Source organism: Meriones unguiculatus, chromosome 14, assembly GCF_030254825.1.
Source record: "Meriones unguiculatus strain TT.TT164.6M chromosome 14, Bangor_MerUng_6.1, whole genome shotgun sequence".
In the NCBI taxonomy this organism is placed as follows: Eukaryota; Metazoa; Chordata; class Mammalia; order Rodentia; family Muridae; genus Meriones; species Meriones unguiculatus.
Genome location: NC_083361.1, coordinates 1,589,244 through 1,610,000, shown reverse-complemented (window position 1 = coordinate 1,610,000; position 20,757 = coordinate 1,589,244). Strand labels below are relative to the sequence as shown.

Sequence of the window (20,757 nt, the reverse complement as noted above, 5' to 3'; positions counted from 1 at the left end):
AGTGCAGTGTGTCCCAGTGCCTCTGTGTGTGTGTGTGTGTGAGAGAGAGTCAGTGCAGTGTGTCCCAGTGCCTGTGTGTGCGTGTGTGTGTGTGTGAGTCAGTGCACACTGTGTCTCCACGCCGTGGGGAGGCGTGTGTGAGTCGGTGCTCAGTGTCTGGGCGCCGTGGGGAGGCATGTGCTCACCGCAGGGCCTGGGTAGGTACTGGCTTCACAGTTCTCCCTCCAGGACATGTTGAGGCTGCGCACAAACTCTGGGTAGAAGGGGTGGGAGGTGTTGAACATGGAGAAGCCCAGGATGTTGGAGGAGTCCTCGACGATGCCGTCCAGATGCAGGATGGGGAAGTCCTGGACCGAGAGGAGGGTGAGGCCGAGGCCGGGCGGCCCGGGAGGGAGGAGTGGGCCAGAGCGGGGAGGGGAGGCTGGCAGGACCGGGAGGGAGGAGAGTGGGCCGGAGTCGGGGAGGGGAGGCTGGCAGGACCGGGAGGGAGGGGAGGAGAGTGGGCCGGAGCCGGGGAGGGGAGGCAGGGGTACGCACCATGGTGGTAAGGATGTACTTGTAAAACGCCGAGGTCATTCCCAGCTCCGAAGCCTGGAGGACACGGGAGAGGCCGAGAGGCACAGAACAGGGGAACCAAGAGGAGAAGAGAGATTTAGAGACAGGCCTGGTGAGGAGACCCCAGTGTCAATGCAGTAAGAGACACCCAGACAGAAAGAGCGAGCAGTAGACAGCGAGGGAGAAGGAGACCTGGGTCCCTTGGGTCCCACCACGCTGACTGGTGCCAAGAGAGAACAGATTTCCTTGCAGAGAACGGGGCCCTCAGATGTGGAGTGTTTCCCACAAAGGCACCCAAAACTTCCTCCTGGAGGCAAATGGAAGCCTGGGAAACGGGGCAGGCAGGGACAGAAATCTAAACCTTACCCCTCAGTCACCCAACGTCATTGGCCAGCGTTTAGGGATCAGCCTGGTTGATCATCCATCAGAAAAGAACCCGGCTGCCAGGCCTAGGGGCACAGGCTTGTAATCCCAGCTACTCAGATGGCTTAAGCCGGTGAGACTGTAAGTGCCAACCTCGTCTGGGCTGCACAGTGAGCTTAAGGCCAGACGGGACAACTTTGGAAAATCTTGGCTCAAAGGAGAAGGACAAAGGGCACGAAGGCTCCCGCTCAGCCTTGACTAACAGTCCCAGAGTCAACGCCCAGAAACACCAAAGGAAAGAGAGAAGGAGGGAGGGACAGGAGGAAGGAAAGAGAGGAGAGGAGGAAGAAAGGGAGGGAGGGGGAAGAAGGGATGGGAAAAAAGGAAATTTTGCAATTGAAGGCAATCAATTAGAACCTTGGGGTTCCCAAGAATCACTCTTTGCATTCCCTCCTTCTTATGACCCTCAAGGACAGGCTGCATGGGCCTCCTTACACCAAGAACCCCCGTCCTGAACCCACACCAGAATTCTAACATTTTGGGGCTCCAGCTTGTTTGTCTTTGGGGGGCGGGCAGGAGCTGGGCTATCAGGGAAGGCAGGACGGAAGAGAGGAGACCTCGATGCACAGTTCCACAGGTGAGGCCGAGATCTCTGCCCAGGTGGCCTGTCCACCCAGAGCCTCTTCCCTACGTCCTCTCTCTACCCTCGAGCCTGCCCAACACTTCCGCCTGCAGGCTGCAGTCAGCAGTGACACATGGTTTTAATTAAAAGGAAAATAAATGAAAAACAAACGGAGAAAAATAATACAAATTTGATTATGAAGAAAAATTAAGTGCAGGGAAGGGAATGAATGATTAATGAGCTTGGCCCGCTGACGGATGGAATGTGCTAGGCCGTGGGGAGAGGTCCTGGTGCATGGGGCCTCGGGGATCCCAGCGTCTATGTCCACAATGTTCAAAATACCTGCCCCACACAGAGGGGCGGGAGGCCCCAGTTCAGGCCATGCTTGCAGCCCTCAACACAGAGCTCCAAGCTCTCTAATGTGAGGTCAGCCTGGACTACCCGCAGAGAGAGCTCAGACACAGGAGCTAGAGAGGTGGCTCTGTGGTTAGGAGGGTGCACTGGCCCTGCAGAGGACCCGAGTTCAATTCTCAGCACCCACGTGGCTCACTGCTTCCTGTAACTCCAGTTCCAGGGGAACCCCACAGCTCTGGCCTCCAAAGGCACCAGCACTCACACACACATAACCCCCCCACACACACATAATGAGAAACAATAAATCTTTTGAAAAAGAAATAAAACCACTGCAACAACAGTCCTAAAGAGTGATGACTCAGACGCTTCCTCTGGGCCAACGAGGCTCCAAGGACTTTCCCTGCTGCAGGCTCATCGCCCTCACACGCCGAGAGGTAGGTCCTCCCTACTGATGCCCCAGGTCACGTGACCCTGCTGAGGTAGCCCCCCCAGGTTCTGTGGAGAAGAGGAGGGCCCACCTTGCGGAGGACAAGGTGGGAGATGGACGCCCCAGGTCACGTGACCCCGCGGAGCCCGCCCCCACCGCTGAGGTTGTGGAGAAGAGGAGGGCCCACCTTACGGAGGACAAGGTGGGAGATGGACGCGTTGGCGTCGATGATGATGGTGGACACTTTGTCGTCGCGGATCTCCTTGAGCAGCGGCGTGGGGTCCCGGCTGTCATCCAGCATCCGCACCGAGAGCGTCTCCTTCGAGATGAGGAAACCTCGCACCAATTCTTCTAACCGCAGCAGGCCTGAGGGAGGGCCAGGCCCATGTTAGAGCAATTCCTTCTGCCCACCCGGACACGGCCCTCAGAACCGCCTTCCCCTCTCCCAGCGGCGGGGGTGGGAGGTGGGGGTGGGGATGGCATGCTCAGAAAACAGCGGGCGCTCTTGGGACACTGGGCTTGGGGACTTAGTTCTTTGAGGGACCCCCAAGCAAAACCCCCTCTAAGAAAGCTCCCGGGAATGTCTGACACAGCAGGGATGCTTTCCCAGCCTGTCTCCCTCCCTCAGGTGACAGGTCGCCACCTGCCAGCCGCTCTGCCCAGAACCCTGACCGCAGCCTGGTTCTTCTCTCTCTCTCTCTCACTCACCCAGTCTCTAACACATCAGAGCTATGAAGCTGTGCCACAGTCACCACCCTGGCATAAGCCACTCCCATCTTGCCTCCTGCACTGGCCACGCGTGCGGTGAGTGTGCTCCCCACACAGCAGCCAGTGATGGCAGCAGATGTGGCCCTGCTCTGTGCCAAGTGTCTCATCTCTGCTTCCATGTGCTCCAACCGCGTGGGCCCCTTTGTCTCGCAGTCAGCCTTCTGGTCCTGTGGCCTTAGCCTGGCTGCTCCTCCTTGGGACCCTGTTTCCCCAGGCTCCTTCATGGCTGACCCCTGACCTGCCCCAGCTCTCTAAGAGACCCACACCCACTACTGCCCCCACCCCACTCCAACCCATATGACCTTGCTCCTTCTCCAGAGAACAGAGCAGATAAGAGCTTTGCCCGACTTCTGTCATTGGAAAGGAGGTTTGACAAGGACACTGTCTCACTCACAGCTGTCCTAACACAAGTCTGACATCCAGCAGGTGTTCAGTAAGGACCTCCAAAAAGATGAATTCCTTCTAGAAGCTCCAAAGCTCAGTACCCCCTGCACACTCACAGCCCGCCACAGACCACCGCCCGCGACCATCTCAGGGAACTCACACCTGAAGTCCGTGCTCTCCTCCTCTCTATGGAGGCTGCCGCCCATCAGCTCCTCCCTGTGAGGAGGCCTGGCCCCACATCCACTCGCACCTTCTCACCTAACCCACGGCTCGTCTGGTCTCTCTGGACACACATGTCCCTACGCAGTCTGACACTTCCACTACAGGGATCTGGCTGTGCAGCTTCGTCCTGCTGTGGCTCTCCCAGCCCCCAGCGCCACCGTCCGGCACTCAGCCTCAGCACTCTTGGGGCTGCACTCCGAGGCCTCCTGTCTGTCCCACCAAGCAGCCCTCCAGAAGAACACACTCGCCCAGCACTTCAGAGTCAGCTTAGGGGGAGCACGCTTAGATACGGGCTCCAGGCCTCCTGGAGTCAGGAGTCAGGACCCCTTCCAAAGGCCCCACACATGTCCTGGCAGCCCACACCACTGTGTCCCAAGTCCTCGGTGGCCTGAGGACTCCCCTAGACCAGGAGTTGTATGAAGGGGGCAATTACAAGCAAAATGACCTGATAAATGCATATGAACATGCCAAAGAAAACCTATTATTTTGCACACTATCTGAAAATTAATAATACGTGTAGAAAAGTTATGTGCCAGCCCTGCCCTCAGCCGCCCTGCATGCCTGGTGAGAGCCGGGCAAAAGGAGCTCCCTGTCAGTGAATCGAGTGGTCTCTCTGGGACAAGAACTGGTCTATGGAAAACAGTGTCCCAGCTCTAACGGCGGGACCAGGGAAGGGGTAGCTAGAAAGAACGGGAAAAGAACAGGAGGTTCTCCCTCACACTCAGCCTTGGCGCAGATGAGGCTGGCCGACGGGTAGTTAAAGGACTTGAGGATTCGGGAGACGGCCAGGCTGACGTCTTCGTTACTGGGGTACAGGCTGACAGATGCGAACCGAAGGTACTGAAGGCGGGGCGTCTCCTCAGGACCCACCTTGATGTGGGGGATCTGGACAGAAGGGAGGCGTTGCTTGCCAGGGGTCCAAGTCTCCTCCCCAGCCCCCCCAACCATAACCCCCTCACCTCCTTCTCCCCACAGATATGGCTCACGGTGGAGGCAGAAGCTGGGCTGGAGGAAGGTCCCAGGACAGACACGACCCCCTTGGGCAGGATCTGACACACTGTGAGGGGTGGGAAGAAAGCGGGAGTCAGGGGCTCTGCTCCCACCACCCCCTCAGGAGACCGCCTGGTCCAGGGAGGAACCCAGAAGGTCAGAGATGTGGGACACTCCTCCACCAGCCTGGATGCCAGAGGACCAGCCACTTGGCCTGCTCAGACACAGGGAGCCAGGGGGACACAGCCACAGAGAGACAGGTCAAGTCAGCAGGAACACGGGAAAGCGTGTGTGTGTGTGTGTGTGTGTGTGTGTGTGTGTGTGTGCCCGCGAGCGTGCACACGTGTGTGTACCTGTATCTGTGTGTGTGTGTCTAGGGAAGGTCTCACCACACTGCCCAGGCTAGCTCTTGGATCTTAGTATGGAAACAGGACTATCCTGGACTTGCACTCCTCTTCCTGGGCCTCCGAGTGCTGGGACTACAGGCCTGCACCACCATGCCCAGCTCTGTGAGCCTCCTTCCGAACTGCAAACCAGGAGGGAGCTTCCCCGCCCTCCAACCCCTTCATTCACTCCCATGTGTCCTCAGGTGAAACTCGGCCTTGAAACTGGATGTGTGGTGAAGGAGGGATCGGCCAGCATCCTGAGGTAGGGCAGGGTACAGAGGATGGGAGGGAGATGGAAAGGAAATGAATCTGGAGACAAATAAGAGGCAGGGTTAATGGCTCTTGGGAGAGAAACAGAAAACAAGGACCATTTTCAGGCCTCCCTGTGCAAATGGTGGGGCCTTCAACACAGAGGGCACAGGAGGAACAAGCTTGCATTGAGATGTGGTGGTCCATTTTGATGCTATTGGTGGCATGACAGAGAGTCAGGATGGGCTCAGAGAACAGCGTGGCTGGGGCTAGTCAGGAAGCTCAGAGCGTGTGCACAGACACAGAAGGATGAGGACGCAAATGCGGTCACACCTGCAAGGGCTAGGGACTAATTTCAGATGTGGCTGTGTCTAAGAGCTCAGGGCTCCCCAGCACTGCTTCAGGAATGGCTGAATCCAGTTCCTCTACAGGCCTGCCAGGGGCCTCTTTTTAACAGTGGGTCCCGCTTTCCTTTGATCTGGCCTTATTTTCACTATCCCCTCAAGCACACACGGATTCCAGCTGGTCAAGATGGCCTCACCCCACACCCTGTTCCTTGGCATGCCTGCTCTACCACCTGCCTCTTTAGCCTCCGTCTCAGCTTCTCCACACTGTGATGCACCAGTCGAAAGCCTGAAAAGCAGCCCATTCCATTCTCCCTGCTGGAGACTTGAAACCCACACAGTCTACAGCACTCAGGACAAGGTCCGTGGGGAAGAAAACGGTTGACACATCTGTTTGCTCACTGTGCTTGGAGTCAAAGCCCCCTATTATGAATGCTTAAGTGAGCTCATCTCAGGCTTAACATGTCTGCTAGTTGGGCTTGGGCTGGGCTGGGTTTTTCAGGCAGGATTTTACTCTGTATGCCTCAGGCTGGCCTGAAACTTACTATGTAGTCAAGATTGACTTCAAATTCACAGAGCTCTCCTGCCTCCGCCTTCCAAGCGCTAAGACTACAGGTGTGAGCCAGCATGCCCAGTATAAAACATGACTTGTGTTTTTGTTTTTGTTTTGTTTTTTGAGACAGGGTTTCTCTGTGTAGCCCTGGCTGTCCTGGAACTCACTTTGTAGATCAGGCTGGTCTCCAGCTCACAGAGATCCACCGGCCTCTGCCTCCCAAGCCTTGGGATTAAAGGTGTGAGTCAAGACTGCCCAGCTAAAAGGTGCCTTAATGCAGACAGCTGCAAAGAGCTGCGAGTGAGCTTTTGTCAACTTGATGTAGAGCCCAGCCATCTGGGAGGGGCCCCTCACTGAGGAAGCTCTTGCAGCAGACTGGCCTGTGGGCAAGCCTGCGCTCTTTCCCCCTGCAGTGGGAGGGCTCACCCGCCGTGGGTGGCACTAACCCTGGGATGACCATGGTGGGCATCTACAGGGAAGCGGTTGAGCAAGCCAGGAGGAACAGGTCAGTGAGCAGTGCTCCTCCACAGCTCTGCTGCAGTTCCTGCCTCCAGGTTCCTGCCCGGAGTTCCTGCCCTGGTTTCCCTCCGTCATGGCCTACATAACCTGCAAACTTAAACCCTTGCTTCTCCAAGTTGGTTCTGGTCACTGTTTTATCATGGCTGAAAAAAGCAAGCTAGGAGAGCAGGAACGACCATTCACAGGTCCAAATGAGCATCAGCCAGCCCACACCTCTGCGGCCCTCCCTCGGGGCAAGCCTGCTCTGCGGGGCGCCACCTCCTGCTCACCCGCAGCTGCTCTGCCGGCCCCACTGGGGATTCATAAAGCCTGGGCCTCAGGGCCTCTCAACCCAGAGGCGGCCCAGCACGGTGGCAGCGAGCAGGTGTGAGCAGAGGAGCGCAGGCTGAGAAGCTTGACTTCAAACCCGGAGAAGGCCGCGGGGTGGAGGGGCTGAGGTAGGACACCCCCCACGCCCCACTCACTGGTGTCCGTGGTCTCGTACTGGCTGTCCCGCTGCAGCTCAAAGATGTCGACTTCCACCCGGGCCTTGGCAGGGACCTCGATGATCCCGTTGATCTGCTCCCGGGCCAGGGCCAGAGCCAGACGTTCCCCACGGCCACACACGGTCTGGTCATCCAGGATTGCAGCTGAGAGGAAACAGGAGTTGGGAGGGGCCAGATGCCTGCGGCCTGAGAAAGGGTGGCTGTGGGGCTTTGGATGTGAGGCCAAAGGCTGGAGGTCTAGACTCCCGGATCTGAGACTGGCTAGCAGGGTCCCCGGACTCCTGGGTCCAGAGAGGGAGAACTGGCAACCTGAGCACTTTGGTACTGGTATATGCCTGAGTTCCCAGGACGGGTCTGGAGGGGAGTTTCTGAGGAGCTGGGGCCTCACCCATGCGCAGTGATGACAGCACCTGGCAGCTGGGGTTGGCGAAGGCAACTATCAGCAGCAGCAGCAGCTCAGCCGGCATCTTCCTCCCCTCCTCATGGGGATGCAGCTGCCGCGGCCCCCACTCGCCACCTGCAGAGAGACACCCCGGCCCCAAGATGGGTGGCTGGTGTGGGGGGGCAGCATCCCTTAGAGAAGCTGCTGGATGGGGTGGCAAACATGGTCCTCCCAGTCATTGCTGAGGAGGAATCCACAGGTCTGAAAGGCCCAGCTCGCTGGGGACAGCAAGCACATAGTCCTGAGCTCTGGAAGATGGAAAGGTCAGCGGTCACCGATAGGACAGGCACTGCTAGAAATTTCAAGTAGGAGTGATTCTGAGGACCAGCCCCACCCCAACAGGAAACTGGGAAGTGCTGCCACCACCCCAGTCCCGCCCCTGTCTCTGGGCAGGCAGCCGTTACTAGGCAACAGAAACTGGCTGGAGAGGATGCAGTGGTTGCTAGGCAACCCTATCCCAAGCCTCACTTGCCACCTTCCTGATGTCCCTGGTTCCCACAATCCCATGGGAGAGAGGTCTGGGCACCCAGAGTCTGATAGGTGAAACTATCTGAAAATTAGGAAACTTGGTGAGGGGTAGGGAGAGAGGAAGGCAGGGAAGCTGGGAGGAAAATCAACATAGCAAAGAACTTGAAAAGACAGCACAGAAGAGAAAGCAGGAAACAGAAGAAGTATCTGATGAGAAGTGCAAAAGGAAAGATACAGGGACTCAGAAAATGAGAAAGGAAGGGGAAAACAGGCAGACACGGAAGAATGGAAGTTAGAGGTAGGCCTGGGAGAGAGACGGGGAAAGAGAAGGCGCAGGAAGGTGTGGAGATAAAAGGACAGATGCCAGAGAAAGGGATGAGGACCAGACAAGGGGATATCCGCGGGTGGGTGTGGGTGAGGAGGACAGACACAGGGAGAGGCACAAACTGACTCATAAGACCAGTGAGAGTCCAGGGAGAGAGGAACGCTGGAAGACGTCCTGCAAGAAAGGGGTGGCTGCTGAAGCGCTGCCTGCACCCCGTTCTGGGGCGCTGAGGGAGGTTGGTACATGGCTCCTCACAGCCCCAGCTTGGGGTGCCCAGGCGTGCTGTGGGTACTCCAGGCTGTTGGACGTACAAGCGCTGGGCAGGGTGTGTTTTCCAGTTGTGTACAGGGATCCCTGGACCTGGTTGTAGAGCTTGCTCCAAGGGAAAGGGGTTGTTGCAGGGCCTGGAGCAGTGTGGAGTGCTCACTGTCCCGACACCCCACCAGCCCCGGGGAGGGGCTCCAGCTGGCGCAGGCCAGGGTGGAAGCCCTGAGGAAGGGCACATCACACACAAGGCTTCTCTGGCCAGAGAAGCCCAAGGAGAAAGGGAGGCTTATCAGTCTCACAGGCGCCCCTACCTCACGGGTGACCTTGGAAAGTCCTCCCCATGCCGCTCAGCCTTTGGGTTCAACAGACTGCTGGCTGCAGACTGCCATTTACCTCTAGTGTGGAGGCCTGACCAGGAGGGAGGAGCAGGGAATTCTGGGAGAGCTAGAAGGAGAGTTCTCAAGGGGAAGGGCAGGAGGGGGTTACCCTAGGACACTGGGAACAAAGGGGTTCGGGACTATTGATCAGAGAAGACTGAGCGGGCAGAGGGCAAGGCCCCACAGGTAGCAGACAGGTGGGCAAAGTGGATGGAGGCACTGCGCAGACAGACCGTGGGCCGCCGTGACACACAGGTGCTGGGAAGTCTGCACAGGAAGCCAGTCCCGAAGCGGCGACTACGGCTGAGTGTGGGGTGAGAGGGAGACTCGCTAAGTCAGACACCCACACCAGGACGCAGTTCCCTCACCCTGGAGGCCGGGGAGTCACAGAGAGTGTGGGGCTAGTCTACGCTGCACAGTGACCCTGCACTACAGAGTTAGACCCTGTCTCAAACACAAAGAGCTATGAGAAGGAGCAGATGAGGGATGCAAGAAGGGACAGGGAGCAGGCAGGCCCAGGACACACAGACCCCGAGGCTCACAGCAGGCAGGTACAGGCAGAAACAGCCCCGGCCACAGAGGGGAGCTGAGGACCAGGCCCCACAGGTTGGAGACATTAGCTAGGACAGGAGGCAAGCAGGAGAGAGGGGCCGAACAGCAAGAAGAGCAGGGCATGGTGACACAGCTGTAAGGCTAGTGTCCAGCAGGCAGAGGTGGGATCAGGGGTTCGGAGCCAGGTTCAGCTACACGGCGAATCCCAGGCTAGCCTGGACTACAGGAAACCCTGTCTCCCAGAGCAGAACAAACAAGCAAAAAGATAGGGAGCAGAAAAAACAACAACAACCAAAACAAAACAAAATCAACCAACCAACCAACCAACCAAAAACCCAAGAAACTGACGAGAGAGACAGTCTGAGACAGACAGACAGAGTGTGAGCAAAGGGCAAGCAGCACAGCAGCTTCAGGGAACTGAGTGAGGCCAGAGGGGCAGAAGCGAGGATGAAAAGGCCTGTGGGAGAAGCACACAGGGAGAGAGCTGCCCACACAGACTAAAGAGGAGATGAGCCAGGAGGGAAACTGAGGCAGAGTGGACGCCCCAGAAGGGAGAGCAGCCTGCACAGATGCAGGAACTCAGTGACGCCTGCAGGAGTGCAGAGGATCCCAGAGCCCCCAGCCCAGGGGTGCTGGGAGGGAGGGAAGCGAAAAGGTAGCAGTGTTCAGAAGTGGAAAGACTGAGACAGTGGATGGCAGGGCCAGAGCAGAAGGCAGGGAAGACGGTAGGGGATGGGGACAGCTATGGAGGGGAACACTGGGGACCCAGGTGGGTCTGGGGGAGAAAAGCTGAAAAGTGAGCGATGAACACGGAGGTGGAGAGGATCAGGCAAAGAATGGAAAGATAGTGGGAAGAAGGCTAGCTGGGAATTAGCATCTCCAATAGAGACAGATGCTGAGCCAGGGTTAGGAGAACAGAGAAGTTGGGCAGAGCCGGATAGGCCAGGGAGATAGGTGAAATGCAGACTTGGAAATGCAAAGGCATTTTCAGGAGACAGGAGGTGCAATGGGACTGAGAGAGAGAGAGACAGACAGACAGAGAGAGAGAGAGACAGAAACAGAGACAGAGACAGACAGAAAAAGAGAGAGAAAACCAACACACAAGTCAGGAGCCAGTGTGGGTCTGGGACCCTAAGCTTGGAGAAGGAACAAGCCAGGACCCATGTGAAGAGAGTTCCCGCAGGGCCAGTCAATCCACAGGGCCCTGGGAAGCTCGGACTGAGGGCAGGTGTGAGGTGTGTGCCCAGAAGTAAGGGTGAGAAAAGGTCGTGGAGAATGAGAGGTTGGGAGGGAGGGCACAAAGCAGCGGGGAGCAGGTTCCTTGCCATCTACCGGGAGCAGGGACTGTGGGGCCCTTGCCAGCCTGCCGGCCGGCCGGGCAGAGTGGCCTTACAGGACCCAGGACCCAGCCCAAATCCCCTCCCTGCAGATACTTACGGATCCTGGTGGGACGGAGGGCTGGGCTCCCTCGAGGCCCGAGGAACTACTGAGAGATGCTCCGACGCCGGGTGCTGGTGAGGCTGGGGCCGGGGGAGAGGGCAGTCCACCGGGCCCCCTCCCCCGCCGCCGGCGGTGGCCCCCAACTAATCCAAAACAGTGTCTCTCCAGCAGCAGGGAGGAAGGACAGGTGGAAAAGCAAAGGGCGGGCCAGGAGGGGAGGAAGGGGAAAGGAGAAAATGGAGGAGAGAAGGGGAGAGAGGAGAGGGGGAAGGAGCAAATGGAGGGGAAGGAGGGAGGAAAGGAGGAGAGGAAGGTGAAAACGGAAGGGAGGGGGGCACAGGCAAAGCCGGGGGAGGGGGAAGCCGGCCCAGGAAAGGGCCCCCGCCCCCTCCCCTAGCCGGGCCGGCCTGGGGGGGGCACAGGGGGTGAGGACTGGGTGGAGAAAAGAAAGCTGGCCATCGGGGGAAGTGGGGGAGGGGAGGGCCTGCTGGGGGGGAGGGGGCCGCCCCCTTCCCCCCCTCCCCCCAGAGCCTTGGCCCTGCCCTGGATGAGGCTAGGGCCTGGAGTCCTCAGCCCTCGGTCCCCACGGGAATAGCATGCTTGGGGGCCGGGAGAAGCCGGGCAGTGAAGGGGCTGGTGAGGACAGGGTAACTGGCAGCCCTGGAGAAACCAAGAAGGGGGGGATGAGGTGGAGAGATGAGGTGGGAGGAGAGGATGGAGAGGAGCAGGTGAACGGGAAGGCGGAGGAGGGTGGGGTGTCCTGGGGGCGGCCCGCTCTCGGTGGGAGGGCCTGGCCGGGTACTCTGGTCCCGTGTGAGCAGCAGCCGCCGGCGGCTCTGTGTCCCCAGCCGGGCCTTCCTCCCTGCTGCCGCCGGTACTCCCGCCGCTGCTCCTTCTCCCCTCCTAGGCCGCCGCCTGTCCGCCTGCCCGCCCGCGCTGGGTCCTGGAGCGCGGGGGGAGTGGTGGTGATGGTGGTGGAGGGGAGAGATGGAGGGAGGGAGGGAGGGAGGGAGGCAGGGAGGGGGGCGGGCAGGAGGAAGACAGGGAGCAGGGAGGAGAGCAGGGGAGGGGGAGATCGTATTGGTCGGGGCTAGGGGGCCCTGCGAGGAGAATGCTGATGAGAAGCCGAGCTGCATTGGATGAAGGGCCCACCCCCGGGGCCACCCCCTCCAACCACACCATGCCACCGCCCTGCCCAGGCAGCCCTGGGTACCAGAGCCCATGAAGATGAGAGGCGTTGGTGGGGAGGACTGAGCGAAGGGCCTCGAGGTGGGGAGAGAGGATTACAGATGGAGAAAAATGCAGAGAAACGGAAGGACAGCCATCAAGGCCCTAGAGGGTGGGCCAAGGCCCCCAAACTCCACAAGGCCAAGGAAGGGACAGAAAGCAAGCCACATGAGGACAGCAGAGCAGCATAACCTAACAGGGGTGTCTGAGGGTGGGGACAGCCCCGAGACAGAGGGACAGACACAGAAAGTCTCCTCAGGATAGGGCAACCAGGAAGCAAACACAGGGCTAGAGAGCAAGGTGAGGCCACCCAATCTGGACAGTCCCGTGGGCACAGGAGGCCACGGAACTCAAAACAGGGGGGGGGAGGTCTGCATTATGCATAGAGAACTCCTGGGGACCCGTGGATGAGTGGGAGGTGACAAGAGGCCCCATCTTCTGGTCACCTGAGCAGAGGCAGTGGGGTGTGGATGACAACATGGCAGAGCCAGAGCGGAGAAGCCCTCACTCTCAGGGAATACTGTCTCCCGTGGGGGGGGGAAGCCTGGAAGGGCAGGGGGATGGAGCGCAGCTCCTCCAGTGGGGGTGGGTGGTGCACGGCTGGGTGTGTGGGGGTGAAATCTGGGGGGAAGGAACATGACAGTTGGCGCTGAAGGCTGAGCCCGTGACTCACTACCACCCCCATGCTCGTGAGACGCTGACACTCTCACGTGCAGCCCCCGGCACATGTGACCACATGCCTCGCACACACAGTTGGCACGTGGCAACTCTAGACTATACCAGGTCTGGCATGGTGAACTGACTTTGTGGGACGTGCCTGATGAACGTGACCAGATTGTGTGCGCCTTTTTATCCTGCGAGCGTTGATGTCCAGTCTCCCCGAGGCCACGGCTTCCGGTCTGCCTCTAGGTCTCTGCTGATCCAGGGCTGTAGCCATCTACCCTCTCTGAACATAACCTGTCCCAGAAGTCCCTGCCCAGTGCTACCGACCGGGCCTGTTTCCTCTGCAGGGTAAGGACCTAGGCAGCCCAAATTAAGTTGGGATGCCCAAGCAGGTTTACAGGGAGCGGCCTAAGAAGGTAAGCTATAACCTCAGGCCAGCCCGGACTACACGGATCGTTCCAGGGCGGCCAGAACTGGATAGAGTTCTATATGGCAGTTTACTTAAGTGTCTCATAATGCTGGGACAAAGACCGCCATCCCCTTTCAGCGAGGAAGACACAGAGACACAGTAAAGTTGTCTTGCCCAGAGTCACAGCTAGGAAGTGCCAGGGCCAGGATTCAGGCCAAGCAGCCTGCTTTGAACATGTGGGCGTGCTGTGCCGTTAGGGAGTCTGGTGAGAAGTTAGGACATCCAGTTAGACACCAACAGGACACACGCTGAGGAGTCAGGCCTGGCTGTGTTCAGTCCCCTAGTCATTTGTTTTGTCTGGCATCAGATGGGGGGGATGACACACAATGAGGCTCCGCCGAGTCTGACCAAGCGCACCTCTGAAAGCTCCCAGGAAACTTTGGTATACTTGTGTGAGCCCAGTGTGGATCCTGGCCATCTTCCTCAGACCCTGTCCACTGTACTTTTTGTCTAGGTGTGTCATGCACATCATGGTCTGTGCATAAGTCAGAGGACAGTTTTCAAGAGTCGGGTCTCTCCTTCCATCTTGTGGCTCCCAGGACCTGAGCTGAACCATCTCACTGGCTCTCCACTTTACTTTTTGGTTTTGAAGACAAGGTCTCTTGTGTGTAACCCTGGCTGGCCTTGAACACACTATGTAGAACACACTGGCCTTTCAGCTCTAGGAGGTGCCAACCTCCACTCTATTTTTGAGACAGGGTCTCTCACTGATCCCGGAGCTCACCGACGCGGCTAGGCTGCCTGGCCAGCAGGCTCCAGGGACCTGCAGGTCCCCACTTCCCGAGGCTACAACAGAGGCACCACGGACCTGACTCACATGGGTGCCGAGATTTGACCTCAGGTCCTCCTGGTTTAGGCCCGAGCCCCCTGCAAACGTGCCTATCGGTGGTAGGACTACTGGTTCCCAAAGCAAAACTTGTATTTCCAAGAGGCAGTTCTCTCCTTCCACCTGGGGGATCCTAGAGCTAAAACTCAGGAGCAGGCTCGGCGGGAGGCTCTCCGAGCTCGTCCCTCTCGCTGGCGATCTGCACTGTATTTGTTTGTTTGTTGGCGTTTTGAACGGGGTCTCTTCTAGGTGGCCCCGGCTGGCCCATGCCTTCCCATGCCCCGAACTGTGTGGAAGGGCAGTCACCGAGAGAGGGCTGGTGCGCGCCTGAAAGGCCGGCTCAGGCGGCTCCCTGGGAGGCCAGGCTGGTTACATAAGGAGAGCCTGTCTCGGGACAACAGGCAAACTGGCTCGCTGCACCAGAGCTCGCACTCTCCTCTTCTGGCCCTTCACCGCGTAGGCTCGGCTGCCCCACAGGGCCGTACGCACCAGGCTTTCCCTCTCTCCGCGCTTCCCACTTCCTGTCACGTTCCTCCAGACTCCCCGTCCTGACATCCCGCTTCCCCCCACCCTTCCTCCTTTTCCCCTCTCTCACCCTCCACCCCTTAATAATGGTAATAATAATAAAAGGTCTTTCGGCCGTGTTCCCCCCTCTCGCTCGGCCGCCTCTCCCCTCCGCGCCGACTGGGGCTTCACGGTCCTCGGGGCTTCCTGGGCTGCACTCGCCGGCCTCCCAGCACGCCGTACCTCCACACCCTACACTCTGCCCAAACGCCCTGCGCCGACGCTCGCCGGGCACCCCAAGATGGCGCCTGCAGCTCCGTCCGGCCTCCCGACGTCACCGCGCGGCGGCCCGCGCCGCGCCGCCCCGCCGGGCCCTCAAAGGCGGAGCGCAAGCGGAGCTGGAAGGGGAGGCGCCTCCAGGGGGCTCCACGGGGCGGGCGCCACCCGAATGGAGGCCGACCCGTGGGGGAATACTGCTCGAGGATTGGTGGGGCTCGGCGTGATCCCGCCCCCGCGTCCTATTGGCCGAGGCCTCGGAAGCCCGAGCGCCGATTGGCGTAGCGGCAGGGCCAGCCGGCCGGTGATTGGGCGCGCGGCGCGGCCTGCGCGGCGGCCGAGACGGAAGGTGGGCGGGGCGTTGCTGAGGGAGGCCGCGGGCGAAGAGGAGGGTGCGGAGCAGGCGAGACGACGGGCGCTAGAGAGGACGCGGCGCTAGAGTGGCGGTGCAAAGGGACCCGCGGCCCGGGGCCGGCGAGGAGGGTGAGTCCCGCCGCGGGAGCGCACAGCCCCGGTCCCTGCCCGCCGCTTGCTCGCGTCCCCCGGCCTGCACGCTGGAGGCCGGGAGGGTCGCGCCTCGGGTGCGGAGGGCGGAGCGGCCGTTGGCCGCCGGGCGGGCGGGCGGGCGCGCGGGCCGGGCCGGCGGGTCGGGTAGAGGGGCTGGAGTTGTGCGGGGCCGAGTGAGGACGGGCAGGGCGCGGGCGGGCCGACCTTGGCGGGAAGGGGAGGCCCCGGAGCTGCCGCGGTGGAGGGATCTCTGGTTGCATGGGTGTCGGGGCCGCGGGTGGGTGCGCTGGGCTGGGTCCGGGGTCGAAAGGGGACGGTTAGAGGACTCTTGGGTGCCGGGCTGGGGAGGTGGCCCGGGAAGGGAGGTAATTCTTGCAGGGAGGGAAATCGATTTCTTCTGCCTGGAAAGAACTGAGGCAGAAAAGGGTTTGAGGTACTTTTGGAGCGAAGGGAGACATCCAGGTGTGCGAATGCGCTTGTATCGATTGGAAGATCGATAAACCCGCGGGGTTGAACACCCGGGAAGTGTTGACAGCGGTCTTCGTGTTCTTGTGGGTATTCGTAGGTTGAGCTGGGGGGGGGGGGGGTTGCTGTGGGTACAGGTAAGTAGGCCAGAGTGAGTATTTGGGCAGTCCTGGGTGGAGCTGGGCAGAGAGAGGTAGGAATTTAGGGGGTTGTGGGTGAGAAGGACTATGTATGGAGAGGTTCTTTTTGCTATACTAATGGGCCTTCTGCAAGAGAGATATTGGAACCCCGAAGGAGACGGGGGAAAGGTTAGGCTGGATAGCCCTGGACAAGATAACTATGTGGGGATCTCGCACGGAGGAGAAATTCAGCCCCTGTGAAATGGGGATCTGAAAGTTCCTGGAGTGAGTTAGGGTGGATTTAGTTCTTTTCGCAAAGAAAAAAGTTGGGGTTGAATCTCTGAAAGGGGCTACTGGGACGGGATGATTTAAAGTTGGCCTGGACCTTTTTACCAAAAAGGATAGTGTTGGGGGGGGGGGGGAGAGCACACAGGCGTCCCCAGATGAGTTACAGCTGTCTTGAAAAAAGAGTTATGTCACTGGAACGGGTATCTGGGCACTCAAGGGAAAGGTATTTGGGTGCTCTAGGGGCTTGTGGGAAGGCTGGGTGAAGGATTGGGCTTTTGTGTGGAGATGTGCCTTTTAAAAAGGGAAGAGGGAGCCCCCCCTTTTTGTTTGTTTTTTTTTGAGACAGTTTCTCTGTGTAGCCCTGGCTGTCCTGGAACTTGCTCTGTAGACTAGGCTGCTAGCCTTGAACTCAGAGATCTGCCCGCCTCTTCCTCCCTGGGTGCTGGGATTACAGGCGTGCTCCGCCACCTGAGAAGGTCTTGATGCTTAGTTTGAACTGGTTTGGAGAGACTGAGTATCAGGAAAGAGTTAAGGTGGGGATGGGTTAGGCCAGAGGAAATCTGGAGATTGGATAACTGGATGTGAGGAATCTGGGCCCTGGTGGAGGAGGACTCGGACCTCTAGAGCCTAAAATAGGGTACAAAGTGTTTGCTTGCGCAAGGTCCGAGTGCTCAGGTGTAAGAGGAAGCTTGGGAACCCGCAAGAAAGCAGGATCGACATAGGCGTGCCGCTGGGAGAAGCAGGCCCAGAGCGGTGAGGCTCCTGGGTAGCAGAGGAGTGCTAGCCTGTGTAATGGTAAGGAGTTGGAAGGAGGGCTGCATTGGAGTCCCATCCATGGACAGGGCCCTGGGAACCTGTTCTGAGGTGGGGAGGAACAGATGGCAGGATCTGGTGGGGGAGGCGGATACAAGTTGTTAGACAGGAGGGGCGGGGTAGGGTCCCGGGAAGAGATCCTTGGAAAAGTTTGTTGGCCGTTGCTGTGTTGGGGAAGGAAGGAATTTTAGGAAGAGCACTGGAGCGGAGAAGTGGGAGGAGGAAGTGTGTCAGGTGTGAGAAGGTGGAGGTGACAGTCCCTGAGGACTGACCTGTCCCCGCCGTCCTTTGCCAGCCCAGGGCCTTGCTGCTGCCATGACGGAGGAGAGCGAGGAGACCGTCCTGTACATTGAGCACCGCTATGTCTGCTCTGAATGCAACCAGCTCTACGGATCCCTGGAGGAGGTGCTTGTGCACCAGAACTCCCACGTGCCGCAGCAGCACTTTGAGCTGGTGGGCGTGGCTGACCCTGGGGTCACGGTGGCCACAGAGGCAGCGTCGGGCACAGGCCTGTATCAGACCCTCATACAGGAGAGCCAGTACCAGTGCCTGGAGTGTGGGCAGCTGCTCCTGTCGCCCAGCCAGCTCCTGGAGCACCAGGAGCTGCACCTGAAGATGCTGGCGCCCCAGGAGGCGGCGCCGGCCGAGCCCCCGCCCAAGGGGCCCCCGCTGAGCTCCAGCGCCATCCACTACGAGTGTGTGGACTGCAAGGCGCTGTTCGCCAGCCAGGAGATGTGGCTGACGCATCGCCAGACGCACCTCAGGGCCACGCCCCCCAAAGCTCCCGCCCCGGTGGTCCTGGGGTCCCCGGTTGTCTTGGGCCCTCCTGTGGGCCAGGCCCGAGTGGCTGTGGAGCATTCCTACCGGAAAGCAGAAGAGGGCGGGGAGGGAGCGGCCGTGCCCTCCACGGCGGCCACTACCGAGGTGGTGACGGAGCTGGAGCTGCTCCTCTACAAGTGCTCCGAGTGCTCCCAGCTCTTCCAAATGCCGGCCGACTTCCTGGAGCACCAGGCCACCCACTTTCCGGCCCCCGCCCCCGAGCCCGGGGAGCCCGCGGCCCAGCAGGAGCCCCTGGTGCCCTCGCCCGCTGAGGCGGCCTCTCAGCCCGACCCCCTGCCGGCCTCTGACCACAGCTACGAGCTGCGCAACGGCGAGGCGGTGGCACGCGAGCGCCGGGGCCGGAAGCCGCGGAGGAACAGCGGGGAGCCGGGGGGCGCGGGCGCCCAGGACCTGCTGTGCTCGGCCTGCGACCAGCTCTTCCTGTCGCCCCGCCAGCTGCAGCAGCACCTCCGCAGCCACCGGGAGGGGGTCTTCAAGTGCCCGCTGTGCAGCCGCGTGTTCCCCAGCCCCTCCAGCCTGGACCAGCACCTGGGCGACCACAGCAGCGAGTCTCACTTCCTGTGCGTGGACTGCGGCCTGGCCTTCGGCACCGAGGCGCTCCTGCTGGCGCACCGGCGCGCGCACACCCCGAACCCTCTGCACTCGTGCCCCTGCGGGAAGACCTTCGTCAACCTCACCAAGTTCCTCTACCACCGGCGGACCCACGGCGCCGGGGGCGTCCCCCTGCCCACCGCGCCCGTCCCGCCCGAGGAGCCGGCCGGCAGCCTCCCCGAGCCGGCCCCCGCGGAGCCCGGGGCGCCCGAGGCCCCGGAGCTGCCGGCGCCCGAGGAGCCCTCTGCGGAGCCCGCGGCCCCGGGCACCTACCGCTGCCTCCTGTGCAGCCGCGAATTCGGCAAGGCGCTGCAGCTGACGCGGCACCAGCGCTTCGTGCACCGGCTGGAGCGGCGCCACAAGTGCAGCATCTGCGGCAAGATGTTCAAGAAGAAGTCCCACGTGCGGAACCACCTGCGCACGCACACGGGCGAGCGGCCCTTCTCGTGCCCTGACTGCTCCAAGCCCTTCAACTCCCCCGCCAACCTGGCCCGCCACCGGCTGACGCACACCGGGGAGCGGCCCTACCGCTGCGGGGACTGCGGCAAGGCGTTCACGCAGAGCTCCACGCTGCGGCAGCACCGCCTGGTGCACGCCCAGCACTTCCCCTACCGCTGCCAGGAGTGCGGCGTGCGCTTCCACCGCCCCTACCGCCTGCTGATGCACCGCTACCACCACACGGGCGAGTACCCCTACAAGTGCCGCGAGTGCCCGCGCTCCTTCCTGCTGCGCCGCCTGCTGGAGGTGCACCAGCTGGTGGCGCACGCCGGGCGCCAGCCGCACCGCTGCCCGGCCTGCGGGGCCGCCTTCCCGTCCTCGCTGCGGCTCTGCGAGCACCGCTGCGCGGCCGCCGCCGCCCAGGCCCCGCGGCGCTTCGAGTGCGGCACCTGCGGCAAGAAGGTGGGCTCGGCCGCGCGCCTGCAGGCCCACGAGGCCGCCCACGCCGCCGCGGGGCCCGGGGAGGTGCTGGCAAAGGAGCCCCCGGCCCCCCGCGCCTCGAGGGCCGCGCGCGCGCGCCCGCCGGTCCCTCCCCCGCGGCCCTGGGCGGGGCGGCCCCGGCGGCCCCCGCGGCGCCTGCGCGGAGGCGGGGCCTGGAGTGCGGCGACTGCAAGAAGCTGTTCAGCACCGAGACGTCGCTGCAGGTGCACCGGCGCATCCACACGGGCGAGCGGCCCTACCCGTGCCCGGACTGCGGCAAGGCCTTCCGCCAGAGCACCCACCTGAAGGACCACCGGCGGCTGCACACGGGCGAGCGGCCCTTCGCCTGCGAGGTGTGCGGCAAGGCGTTCGCCATCTCCATGCGCCTGGCGGAGCACCGGCGCATCCACACGGGCGAGCGGCCCTACTCCTGCCCCGACTGTGGCAAGAGCTACCGCTCCTTCTCCAACCTCTGGAAGCACCGCAAGACCCACCAGCAGCAGCAGGCCGCCGCTCGGCAGCAGCAGGCCGCGGCTCGGCAGCAGCTGGCGGAGGCGGAGGCCGCCGTGGGCCTGGCCGTGATGGAGACCGCGGTGGAGGCCCTGCCCCTGGTGGAGGCCATCGAGATCTACCCCCTCGCCGAGGCCGAGGGCGTCCAGATCAGCAGCTGACCGGCTCCCGCTGCGCTCTTCAGCCTCGCCGCCCAGCGCCGGCCCCAAACCTGTGTACATAGTGTATCCTCTCCTCTCCCGCCCCGCGAGTCCTGCGGCTAACTCTCTCTCTCCGGAGGGGCTGGCTGTGGAAAGGACCCCCCCCCCCGTGGTCTCCAGATGGAACGGTCAATAAAGACTGAGTTTGGAGGTCGGTGTGCTTTGTCGGCCGGCCAGCACCGGCTGTTGGGGGATGGGGAGGCAGGCGCTGGACCCTGGGAGAACCTGGCAGGTAGGGAGTACACTCGGATGGATTGAAGAGAAGGGTCTGGTCCTGGGTGTTTGAACCCGACCTCGTGTCAGGTGAGGCAGCGTGTGGTGTCACCAGAGGCCCCACAGCCTGAGGAAGCCTGGGAGCAGTTTGTTTACAGGGGCAGTGCAGACGCAGACAGTAGTGGGCTCCTCAGCCCTGGCCTTCCATTTCTGGCATGAGGTGTAAAGCCCTCTGG

General features: G+C 61.0%; 2 protein-coding genes across 4 annotated transcripts in view; one reads left to right on the top strand and one right to left on the bottom strand.

Annotated features, from left to right (window-relative positions):
• Window positions 1–12,115, bottom strand: part of Grik5 (glutamate ionotropic receptor kainate type subunit 5) — a 52,791-nt gene extending 40,676 nt beyond the window's left edge. Inside the window, exons 1-8 of one of the 3 annotated variants that reach the window (XM_060366427.1) lie at window positions 11,090–12,115; window positions 7,610–7,738; window positions 7,201–7,365; window positions 4,655–4,752; window positions 4,415–4,580; window positions 2,509–2,687; window positions 538–591; window positions 186–347 (exon numbers count right to left, since the gene is read on the bottom strand). In XM_060366427.1, coding sequence (XP_060222410.1) covers window positions 186–347; window positions 538–591; window positions 2,509–2,687; window positions 4,415–4,580; window positions 4,655–4,752; window positions 7,201–7,365; window positions 7,610–7,688 — 903 coding nt within the window. In that variant the 5' untranslated portion in view covers window positions 7,689–7,738; window positions 11,090–12,115. Of the gene's footprint in view, window positions 1–185; window positions 348–537; window positions 592–2,508; window positions 2,688–4,414; window positions 4,581–4,654; window positions 4,753–7,200; window positions 7,366–7,609; window positions 7,739–11,089 lie in introns of those variants that run through there. The other 2 variants (XM_021664255.2, XM_060366428.1) reach the window with 2 other exon arrangements.
• Window positions 12,116–15,410: 3,295 nt separating this feature from the next.
• Znf574 (zinc finger protein 574) lies at window positions 15,411–20,458 on the top strand. The gene is given in 3 exon segments (XM_021664261.2): window positions 15,411–15,540; window positions 17,545–19,685; window positions 19,688–20,458. Coding segments are annotated over 2 exon segments (2,703 nt in total). The 5' UTR covers window positions 15,411–15,540; window positions 17,545–17,564; the 3' UTR covers window positions 20,270–20,458.
• Window positions 20,459–20,757: the final 299 nt, after the last annotated feature.